Raw genomic sequence first — 11,450 nt, forward strand, 5'->3', positions numbered from 1 at the left:
GCGGCGGGGTCTTCCAGAAGAAGAAAGGGCCAAGGTCACCCCAGGTGCCTCTCCAGCAGCAGCGGAGGGCGGCGGTCGGGGTCGCTGCTGGCCGGGGCCTCGAGGAAGCCGCGGGCCAGCCGGGACTGGGTCTGCGTTCCCAGGCGCTGCCACCGTTCCAGGGAGCAAGTCAGGCCGGGACGCAGCGCCTGCGCGGGACCCTCACTTGCCACCAAGACCCCCCACAAACCCCGCCCCATCCTGCCTTACGCCCCGCCCCAAGGTCGTTCTCCCGACCCCAGGGTCCCGCCCCAAGGCCGTCCTCCCGCCCCGCCGCTTGGTGGCGGCCGCATGCTGCCCGGATATAAAGGGTCGGCCCCACTTCCCAGGGACCAGCGAGCGGCCTTGAGAAGCTCTGGCTCTTGCTTCTTAGGCGGCCCGAGGACGCCATGGCCGAGTGCCCGATACTCGGGGAGGAAGTCACCGACCACCCGGACCGCCTGTGGGCCTGGGAGAAGTTCGTGTATTTGGACGAGAGGCAGCGCGCCTGGCTGCCCTTAACCATTGAGGTACAGCCAGCTTTGGAGCAGATGGCGAGGCAGCACGGGCAGCCCCTAGGAGCTTGGGATGCCCTAGGAAGGGCGAGGACTCGAGGAGCACTCACTGTGGGGCAGGGAGGATCCCCACAGATGAAGCCACTTTGAGCCGGGCTCTGGGGGATGAATAGGAGTTCTCCAGGCAGGGAAGAAGGGTGGGAAAACCGCAAAGGAATGTCTGTCAAAGTGGGGGACCCAGTGCCTGTGACGTGTGACTATAATGTTGACTACAGAAGGGATTTTCCGGGCTTCGGGGTTCTAATCCTTAAAAATGGCTGTCTCTAAGTGACTCATCCATATGGCCGATTATCGGAATCATCTCAGGTGGGTCCCAGAAATCTGTATTTTTAAAAAGAACCCTCAGCAGTTTAGGGTCAACCAGGCATAGCAAGCACTGCCCTCGAGTGTGAAGTATTTTCCGTTACCTCTGTGCTTTATTTAGAAAACAAATTTAACAAGGGATGTCGCAGTATAAGCGCCGGTATTGAGCCAATCTTGACTTTTTTAATGTATGATGCCTTAAGATGGGTCCTTAGTCCATGTTAAGTTTTTGTTAAAGAAATAGATAAGTCTTTTACAAGCATTTGGATCTACTCAATGAAAAAGAGTCAAAAAATGTTCAAACTCTTTCCAAACATACACTGAAGAAAGCATAAAAATTAAAAAATATGTTAGAACATGTATGTCCAGTAGCAAACAATCAAAAGTTATTGAGTGTTGACTGTGTCTCTACAGATGGGAAACTGAGGCACAAAAACGTACATTTGTCCAAGGTAGGATTGCTAGTGGGTAATGGGGTTGGAATTCTAGGCTCTTAACCACCACAAAATTTGCATTTTTATTGGCATTTCAATTTTTTAAATACGTTTTTACTTTAAAAATCAAGTTAAATACTTTTTTAAAATCAAAATTTGAAGAAATAATTTGAAGATTCAGTGAATTTCTTTTTTAAATCTCTGGTTGAGAAATCTCTTCTTCAACGTGACACCAAAACCACGAACCAGACAGTTTTTCATAAAATGATAAATGCTCCACAAAAAATAAACCACTAGCAAACTGTGGGACAGACAGATTTTGCCTCACATCATTGAAAAGGCCAGTATTCTTTTTCTCTCTTTCTCCTTTGTCTTTTTTTTTTTTTTTTCTGTAGATACAGGGTCTCGCTCTGTCACCCAGGCTGGTCTCAAACTCCTGGCCTCAAGCGATCCTCCTGCCTCTGCCTTCCAAAGCACTGGAATTACAAGTGTGAGCCACTGCAACCGGCCAGAAAAAAGTGTGCCTTTCATGGCCCTGTCTGGGTGGCTAGACACATGTGCGTGCTGGTGGTCCTGGCCCAGCCAGAGTCCCTGAGGGGAGCATGCATGGCCTAAGGAAGTGAGCTTCAGGGAACAGTGATGACCATCATTCCACACTCGGACCCCTGCCCAGATGGGTGGGTGGCTGGCAGGAAGGATTCCGGTTTTCTGTGCCTGGAGGAGCCCTGGCAAGCGGAACCTGAAAGTATGCCCTGTCCTTTTCTTCTCCTCAGATAAAGGATAGGTTACGGTTACGGGTGCTCTTGCGTCGGGAAGACATCGTCCTGGGGAGTCCTATGACCCCCACCCAGATAGGCCCAAGCCTGCTGCCTGTCATGTGGCAGCTCTACCCTGATGGACGATACCGATCCTCGGACTCCAGTTTCTGGCGCTTACTGTACCACATCAAGGTGAGAGTGTTTCTCCGAGGGATCTATCGGGTGATCTTAGGTTTCCCCTCCTCCATGTCTGGCCTTAGTGGTTTATCTTCCCTCCATCCCAGTCCCAAAAGCGTTAAAAAATGGGAAATGTACAAGTGCAGATTTCTAAAGGACTTTACCAGAGAGAAGATAGATCCTCTGAGGTCTCTAACAGAACCCTACCTCCACTTTCTCCTAGCCCCCTCCTGGCTGCAGGAAGACATCTCTGGTGGGCAGTCACAGGCTGAAGGCTGGTGGGAGGAGGGGCAGTCTCCGAGAGCCCCTGAAATCCTCACACCTGGGTTCCTACCTGCTGTTTCCAGCTAGGGGAAGGAGCAGGACTGAGGAATGGAGGGAGTGGAGGGCTCTGGCCGATCAATGCCTTCTCTCTCTCTCTCTGCCTCTCAGATTGACGGCGTGGAGGACCTGCTTCTCGAGCTGCTGCCAGATGACTGATGTATGGTGAGCTCCACTGGAGCCTGACCCCTCTTAGTCCACAGTGGCTGTATCACAAAGAAAGACCACCCCTTCTCCATAAAGGCAGTGCTAACCCCTCCCCGACTGCTGCCATCTGAGGGTCCCCAGGGATGGGAGAGGCTTCCTGGAGGCACTCATGTCTCTCCCTTACCACTTTGGGAGCCAAGGGCTTTGTAGGCAGCCCCCTTTATCGCAGCTGCTCATATCTATAAAGTACTTCACAAGTTTCAGCCTGCACTTTCATTTACCATTGCTTTTTTTTTTTTTTTTTTTTTGAGATGAGTCTGGCTCTGTGGCCCAGGCTGGAGTGCAGTGGTGCAATCTCAGCTCACTGCAATCTCTGCCTCCCGGGTTCACACCATTCTCCTGCCTCAGCCCTCAGAGTAGCTGGGATTACAGGTGCCCACCACCACACCTGGCTAATTTTTTGTATTTTTTTTTTTTTTTTTTTTTTTTTTAGTAGAGACGGGGTTTCACCGTGTTAGCCAGGATGGTCTCGATCTCCTGACCTCGTGATCTGCCTGCCTCGGCCTTCCAAAGTACTGGGATTACAGGCGTGAGCCACCACGCCCGGCCTTACCATTGCTTTATTAAATAAGCACTGGTGCTTGATTATATCAGCTAAGCCAGATATTATGCTATTGAGTTTTGAGGAAGTAAGACTACAAAACTCAGAAATGAGTTGAGGAAGTACCTCTTCAGATTAGAGCCGGGGGTCAGAACTTGCCTTGGCCCAGAAGGCCTCTAGGGGCCATCCCTGACCACCAGGCTTCCCACTTAGACTTGCTCCAGCAGCACCACCCTTCGCCACTGCCTGGTCCTTTCCTTCACCCTTGACTCTGTCTTCTCTTGTCCTTCCCCAGGTCTTGCAGCACCTGTCTCCTTTCACCCCAGGGTCTGAGCCTGGCCAGCCTACAATGGGGATGTTGTGTTTCTGTTCACCTTCGTTTATTACGCCTGTGTCTTCTCCACCACGCTGGGGTCTGGGAGGAACGGACGGACAGAGGATGAGCTCTACCCAGGGCCTGCTGGACCTGCCTGTAGCCCACTCTGCTCGCCTTAGCACTACTACTCCTGCCAAGGAGGACTCCATTTGGCAGAGCTTCTTCCAGGTGCCCAGCTATACCTGTGCCTTGGCTTTTCTCAGCTGGCTGATGGTCTTCGGCCTCTTTTGTCCCTCTGTCCCTCACAGCACTAGTGTTTCATGTTGCACACCCACTCAGCTCCATGAACTTTGAGAACACAGCCGATTCACCTGAGCAGGACCTCTGAAACCCTGGACCAGTGGTCTCACATGGTGCTACGCCTGCACGTAAACACGCCTGCAAACGATGCCTGCCCACACAGGTTCAGGTGCAGCTCAAGGAAAGGCCTGAAAGGAGCCCTTATCTGTGCTCAGGACTCAGAAGCCTCTGGGTCAGTGGTCCACAGCCTGGGACGCAGCAGGAGGCCAGGCCGGCGAGCCCTGTGGATGAGCCCTCAGAACCCTTGGCTTGCCCACGTGGAAAAGGCATAGAGGTTGGGTTTCCCCCCTTTTATAGATGGTCATGCACCTGGGTGTTACGAAGTTGTATGTGGCATGAATACTTTTTGTAATGATTGATTAAATGCAAGATAGTTTATCTAACTTCGTGCTGAATCAGCTTCTATCCTTGACTTGGATTCTGGCATAGAGAAGTGAGAATAGGCAGCCACCAAATAAAAAATATTCATGGATTTATTTATTTCCCTTTGAAGATAAGGGACTACAATTTTTTTCCCATGTAATCCAATGCTTAAAACCCTAGTGTTCTTGAGGCATACGTTGAGAACCATTGAAGTAAGCAACCTCAAAAACGTTGTTGGCAATGCCTGGTATTCAAGAGCCCCTCCTGCCTCCATCTGGTCCTGCCCTCCTCACCCTCCTCATTCCCATGTGCCCTCGGCCCCAGCCAGCTCTGCCTCCTCCTCACCGAGGTATTCACCAGGCTCTGTCCTTGCACAGATACTTCTATCCTCTCTGCTCACAATCCCAGCAGAAGCCCCTCCTGCCTGAAACTGTCCCTGACTACTCAGGCCCCAAGCAGACTCCCTTCCCCACCTCCCATGACCTACAGTCACAGCAGATCCCACCCTGTGCCCTGTCCTCATGCTCCCTTCTCAAGACCCTGCTGCCCCTCCTGCACCTCCATAGATGGTAGCTGGACCTCAGATATTAGCAGGCGATGCCTTCCAGAGAAAGGAATCCGTCCTGTGTCAAATCCTGGGCTTCCCACTTCCCTGTGTCTCTAGTCCACAGCTTTCTTGTCACAGAGATGAACTTAGAGGGTTGTTCTGAGGATTCAGCGGGATATATAACTGAAGTGCTTTAAGAGAACTGTATAAGAAAAACACTACTTCTCCCGCTTTACAGTCCCTGAATCCAGGTTTCTTAACCAGCACTAGACAGAGAAGAAACGCTGACGTCCAACGTGCCAGGGTCTGTGTCTTCTGTTGTCACCCTGCACAGACCACGGCAGCAGGGGAGTTTGGTCTGTGGGAGCAATTACTGTACAGATGCCTCTCAGCACGGCCAAAACATGGAAAGTCAGAGCAGGGGGACCATGGGAGATCAGGCAGCCGCCTCATTTTAGGAATAGGAACGCGGGGACCCAGAAGGAGGAAAGCTTTTGTGCGAGATTCTTTTGTTGACCAAATATTTGACCATCGCCATGAATGGTGCCAGGAACTGGGACTCAGCAGGGACAAGGCGAAGGCCCCACTCTCATGCAGCCTTAGTTCTGGAAAAAGATAAAAAGAAGGTGCAAAATCCCAGAAGAAAATAGAACAGGGTAACAGGGTAGGGAGTTCGATTGGCTGGTAAGGAAATTCCTGTCTGTGGGTGTGGCATTTAAGATTGGGCCTTGAAAAAGAGGGAGCTAGATTCTTAGGAAGGGGATGGCAAGCGCTTCACAGATTTAATTTGCTGTGGAAATTAAAAACATAGCAAAAGGATTACTTTTTACTAAAAGAAATGCTGTTTTGTAAGAATAAATGGCCCTAATAAATTAACTAAATGCAATGCAGAATCTCAGTTTTCCTCAAGACTGACTCTAGGGTTTTGGCTGGAAACACAAAGTTGTTTTGTCAATGTATTCTAAATACCTCATAATTTTCCCTCTACATATATATATATATATAAAATTTTTTGCGGGGGTGGGGGATGGAGTTTTGCTGTTGTTGCCCAGGCTGGAGTGCAAAGGCGGTCTGGGCTCACTGCAACCTCCACCTCCCAGGTTCAAGCGATTCTCTCGCCTCTGCCTCCCAAGTAGCTGGGACTACAGGCACCCACCACCACGCCTGGCTAATTTTTTGTATTTTTAGTAGAGACAGGGTTTCACCATGTTGGTCAGGCGGGTCTTGAACTCCTGACCTCAGGTGATCCGCCCGCCTTGGCCTCACAAAGTGCTGGGATTACAGGCGTGAGCCACCGTGCCCAGGCTCCCTCTACATGTTTTGTTACATATATATATATTTTCTTTAATTTCTTTCAATAACATGTTGCAGTTTTCAGAGTATAGGTTTTGCATTTCTTTTGTTAAATTGATTCCTAAGTTTATTCTTTTTTTATTATGATAAAATCCAATTAGCCTGGCGTGGCGGTATGTACCTGTAGTGTCAGCTACTTGTGGGGCTGAGGCAGGAGGATCGCTTGAGCCTGGGAAGTCAAGGATGCAGTGAGCCGTGTTCCTGCCACTGCACTCCAGCCTGGGTGACAAAGCAAGACCCTTCCTCAAACAACAAAAAAAAGCAAACAAAAAAACTAACATGAAATCTGCCCTCATAACAGACTTTTAAGAGGGCAGTACAGTATTGTTAATGATATGAACATTGTTGTACAGTAGATCTCTAGAACTTTTTCATCCTGCATCACTAAAACTCTGTGCCCTTTAAAGAGCACCTCTTCATCACCTCCTCTTCCCCAGCTCCTGGAAACCACTACCCTTCTTTCTGCTTCTATGAGTTTTACAACTTTGGCTTCCTCATCTAAGTAGGAATCATGCAGTATTTGTCCTTTTGTGACTGATTTATTTCACCTAGCCTGATGTCCTCAAGGCTCATCCATATGGCAGGACTTCCTTCTTTTCTAGGGCTGCATGAAGTTTCATTGTATGTATGCACCACCATTTCCTCATTCATTCATCCACCAGTGGATAGGAGGTGGTTTCCACCTCTTTGCTAGTATGGATGGTGCTGCCATGAATGTGGGCATGCAAATATCAATTCAAGATTCTGTTTCCTAATTCTTTTAGATGAATACCCGCCAGTTGGATTGCTGAGACATATGGTAGTTCTATTTTTAATTTTTTGAAGAGCCTCCATACTGTTTTCCGTAACAGTTACATTTTACATTCCTACCAACTGTGCACAAGGGTTTGCCACAGCCTCACCAGCATTTGTTGTTTTCTGGTTTTTTGATAATGGCCATCCTCACAAGTATGATGTGAGATTTATTTTACTTATTCTGTTCCAATCTGGATGATTTTTCTTTTGTCTTCTTGCCTAATTACCCTGGCTAGAACCTCTAGAACTGTGTTGAATAGAAATAGTGAGAGTGGGCCAGGCACGGTGGCTCATGCCTGTAATCCCAGCACTTTGGAAGGCCGAGATGGGTGGATCACCTGAGGTCGGGAGTTCGAGACCAGCCTGGCCAACATGGTGAAACCCCCATCTGTACTAAAAACACAAAAATTAGCCGGGCGTGGTGGCGGGTGCCTATAATCCCAGCTACTTGGGAGGCTGAGGCCGGAGAATCGCCTGAACCTGGGAGACAAAGGTTGCAGTGAGCCAAGATTCTACCACTGCACTCCAGCCTGGCAACAGAGCAAGACTCCGTCTCAAAAAAAAAAAAAAAAAAAGAAAGAAAGAGTGAGAGTGGACATCCTTGCCTTGGTCCTGATCTTAGAAATCTTCATCTTTCACCATTAAGTCTGATTATCAGCTATGGCTTTTTCATAAATGTCCTTTAACAGATTGAGGAAGTTCCCTTCTATTCTCAGTGTATTGAGTGTTTTTTTTTTTTCATGCAGGGATGTTAGATTTTGTCAAATGTTTTTTCTGCATCTGTTATCTATTGGAATGTTGGTTTTTGTCCTTTATTGTATGGATATGGTGTAATACACTCATTTTTATTTTGTATGTTGAACCATTTTGCATTTCTGGGATGCATTTTACTGGGTCCTAGTGTATAATATTTTTTATATGCTGTTGGATTTGGTTTGCTAGTATTTTATTAAGGGTTTTTATATCTGTATTCATAAGAAGTATTGGTCTGTAGTTTTGTGATGTCTTTGTCTGATTTTGGTATCATATATAACTTTTTAATACTAGAAATTTTATTTTATTTTTTAATTTAAAAATACTATTATTAGAAATAGGGTTTCACCATGTTACTCAGGCTAGTTTTGTACTCTTGGACTCAAGTGATCCCCCCACCTCTGCCTGTCAAAGCCTGGGCAAGATGTTAAGACTTCATCTCTAAGATAGGTAGGTAGGTAGGTAGATAGATAGATAAATAGATAGATGATAGATAGATAGATAAAAAAAAAAAAAAAAAAAAAAAAAAAAAAAAAAAAAAAAAAAAAATAGATAATAGATAGATGATAGATAGATAGATAGATAGATAGATAGATAGATAGATAGATGGATGATAGATAGACAGATAAAAAGGCCGGGAGCAGTGGCTCACACCTGTAATCCCAGCACTTTGGGAGGCCGAGGCAGGCGGATCATTTGAAGTCAGGAGCTTGAGACCAGCCTGGCCAACGTGGTGAAACCCCATCTCTACTAAAATACAAAAATTAGCCAGGCGTGGTGGCACACACCTCTAATCCCAGCTACTCAGGAGGCGGAGGTGGGAGAATCGCTTGAGCCTGGGAGGCAAAGTTGCAGTGAGCCAAGATCACACCACTGCACCCCAGCCCGGGCAATGGAGTGAGACCCTGTCTCAATAAATACATAAATAAATAAATAATCGATAAATGAAAAATAAGTAAAATTAAATAAAATTAAATTAATAAAATAATAAAATTAAAATAAATAAACATATCGGGCTGTGTAAATTATGCCCATATATCAAATGCACATGGATGTCCTCAGTTTTCATGATTGTTCCCTGTGCATTTGAAAAGGAGGCATTTCTCTCAACCAAGTTCAGAGATATAAATCTCTGCTTTATTATTAATATGGCTTAGGCTTTCTGTGTTCTCCGTCAGTATTTTTGTTCATTTGTTCTATCTCATCCTGAAAAAAATACAATAATGTTTCCTATTAGTATATTTCCATCTTCTCCTTTAATCTCTGGTAGTTTATGCTTCATAAAGTTGTTGCTGTGTTACCGGCCACATAAATGTTGATTGTTATATCTTGTGTAGCCTTTGGCTCAATGAACTATCCTTTCTTTGAGTGATTTCTGGCTAGATTTCTACCTTGTCAGATATGAAGATCATGAACTGTTGTCTATTTGTTTCTACTAATTTGCATTTGTCTGGCATATTTGTGCCTAGCATCTTATTTAAATCTTTCTGAATCTGTTTTAGGCATGTTCATTCATGTATGTGTGCATGTGTATAAAAAGGTTGGATTTTGATGCATTGTTTTGAATTAGTGAATTAAGCTCATTTCCGTTATTGATGTATCTGATGTACTGGTCTTAGTATTGTTTTATGTTTGTTTTTATATACATATAAAATTTTTCTCTATGGGGACTATTTTCTACATTCTTTTTTTTTTTTTTTTTTTTGAGACGGAGTCTTGCTCTGTCCCCCAGGCTGGAGTGCAGTGGCACGATCGCTGCTCACTGCAAGCTCCGCCTCCTGGGTTCATGCTATTCTCCTGCCTCAGCCTCCTGAGCAGCTGGGACTACAGGCGCCCGCCACCACGCCTGGCTAATTTTTTGTATTTTTAGTAGAGACGGGGTTTCACCGTGTTAGCCAGGATGGTCTCGATCTCCTGACCTCGTGATCCGCCCGCCTCGGCCTCCCAAAGTGCTGGGATTACAGGCTTGAGCTACCGTGCCCGGCCTACATTCTTTTTTAGTATTCTCTTCATGTTGCATTTTCATTTCATACCTTTAGACTAATATCTTGGGGTAGTTTCCTCAGCCCTTCTTTTTTTCTTTCTTTTCTTTTACTTTTTTTTTTTTCTTTGGAGACAGGGTCTCACACTGTCACCTAGGCTGGAGTGCAGTGGTGCGATCTCAGCTCACTACAACCTGTACTTCCCAGGCTCAAGTGAACCTCCCACCTCAGCCTCCTGAGTAGCTGGGACTACAGATGAGTGCCACCATGCTTGGCTAATTTTTAAAATTTTTTGTAGAGATGAGGTCTCACTATATTGTCCAGACTGGTCTTGAACTCCTGGGCTCAAGCAATCCTCCCACTTCAGCCTCTCAAAGTGCCAGAGTTACAGGCACGAGCCACTGCACCTGACCAGCCTTTCCTTTAAAAATACTATCTACTGTAGCATTGTCCAAAGAACTTTCTATAATATTGGATATATTCTGTATCTGTGTCGCCCAATGTGGTAGCCACTAGCTTCTGTGACTATGGAGCACTTTAAATATGGCTAGTATAATTGAGAAACTTAATTTAAAATTTTATTCAATATTAATTAAATTTAAATAGCCACATGTGACTGGTGGCCAACCCGTCGGGTGGTGCACGTCTTTTGATTCCCTATTGTGAGCAGAATTGAAACCCCTAACATTTCCTTCCCCCACCCCTCTCTCTCTCCAAAGCATCTAAAGTAATATTCTTTAAGTGCTAAGTAATACCTCCAAGGCAGCCATCAAGCTTACTTTCAGTAAGAAAAAATATTCTCTTTTTTCCCATTTTTGATAACTGAAATATACCTTTATTATCAGAGAATGTAACAAACACATAGGATTTCTCACATTCGTGCCCTTTATTGAGTCTTAGTTCTTCAGTTAAACGTATTCATTTCTCACCACTAGTCCTAATGAAAAGCTTCCTCAACATTTATTGATTGTGTGAAGCTCATAGCTTAGTGGATTACTCAAGAAGTGCTCACACGAGCATCATTTCCTGATTCCTTCCTTCCTCTTCATTGAGGTTTGTCTGTGGCCTTTCTACTTGAAGGTCATTTGGCTGAATTTAAAAATCCCGAAGTGGGGAGGGTGTTACGTTTCTTTTCTTGGGTATTTGTACTATGTTACTCCATTTACTCCACTGTGTTTTTAACTTAAAAGTATTCTGTGAAGATCTAATCCCATGTAAGTTACTTGGTCATTTTACCTTATGCCAAACAGATTTCTGTTCTATAACGTACAATAATTTTAAGGCTATGTCTTGGAGTCGACTGTTCTTGTTTATATGTTCTAGGCACATCATGTTCCCTTCAGATACGCAGGTTCAGGTCAACTTTTTTGTCTTCAGGAATGTTTTCTTTAGTAGTTTCTACCCACTGCCTTACTTTCCTCTTTGGGGGGTCTGGGGGTGAGACTTCTATTATGGATATGTTGCATCTTCGTTGCCTGTTATATCCATCACTTTCTCTTCAATTCTCTTTATCTTTTTATTCTGTTTTTTTTTCCTACTTTTCTATACTCAGTTTTTCTTTTGCTATCCTGGTTGCTCTTCTGGACTTTGTGAGGAGAATTGGGAGACTGAAAAACAATGCCACTGTCAGCATCTTGCCCTGAATCT

The 11,450-nt window shown here is 45.5% G+C and overlaps 1 protein-coding gene across 5 annotated transcripts; it reads left to right on the forward strand.

The window, feature by feature from the left end:
* The first annotated feature begins 298 nt into the window (after positions 1 to 298).
* TCL1A (T cell leukemia/lymphoma 1A) lies at positions 299 to 8,552 on the forward strand. Of its 5 annotated transcripts, XR_001113742.2 has the most exons (5): positions 299 to 548; positions 2,104 to 2,280; positions 2,698 to 2,746; positions 3,630 to 4,113; positions 8,542 to 8,552. XR_001113742.2 is itself a non-coding variant. In XM_030803421.1 (4 exons), the coding sequence occupies exons 1-3, from the start codon at positions 429 to 431 to the stop codon at positions 2,743 to 2,745; spliced, it is 345 nt and encodes a 114-aa protein (XP_030659281.1). In that variant the 5' UTR covers positions 299 to 428; the 3' UTR covers position 2,746; positions 3,630 to 4,393. The 5 variants fall into 5 exon arrangements, 4 of the variants coding, with proteins under 4 accessions (XP_030659281.1, XP_003275403.2, XP_012353659.2 ...); XM_030803421.1 differs by lacking the exon at positions 8,542 to 8,552 and having other exon boundaries at positions 3,630 to 4,393; XM_003275355.3 differs by lacking the exon at positions 8,542 to 8,552 and having other exon boundaries at positions 335 to 548; positions 2,698 to 2,751; positions 3,630 to 4,393.
* The last annotated feature ends 2,898 nt before the right edge of the window (positions 8,553 to 11,450 follow it).

Source organism: Nomascus leucogenys, chromosome 22a (assembly GCF_006542625.1).
Source record: "Nomascus leucogenys isolate Asia chromosome 22a, Asia_NLE_v1, whole genome shotgun sequence".
Classification (NCBI taxonomy): domain Eukaryota; kingdom Metazoa; phylum Chordata; class Mammalia; order Primates; family Hylobatidae; genus Nomascus; species Nomascus leucogenys.

Bases quoted from the DNA above. Each gene is read 5' to 3' on its own strand.
- TCL1A (XM_012498203.2), top strand. From the start codon at position 2,167: ATGACCCCCACCCAGATAGGCCCAAGCCTGCTGCCTGTCATGTGGCAG. The intron at 2,281-3,629 runs GTGAGAGTGTTT...GTCCTTCCCCAG, and splicing joins GCTTACTGTACCACATCAAG to GTCTTGCAGCACCTGTCTCC.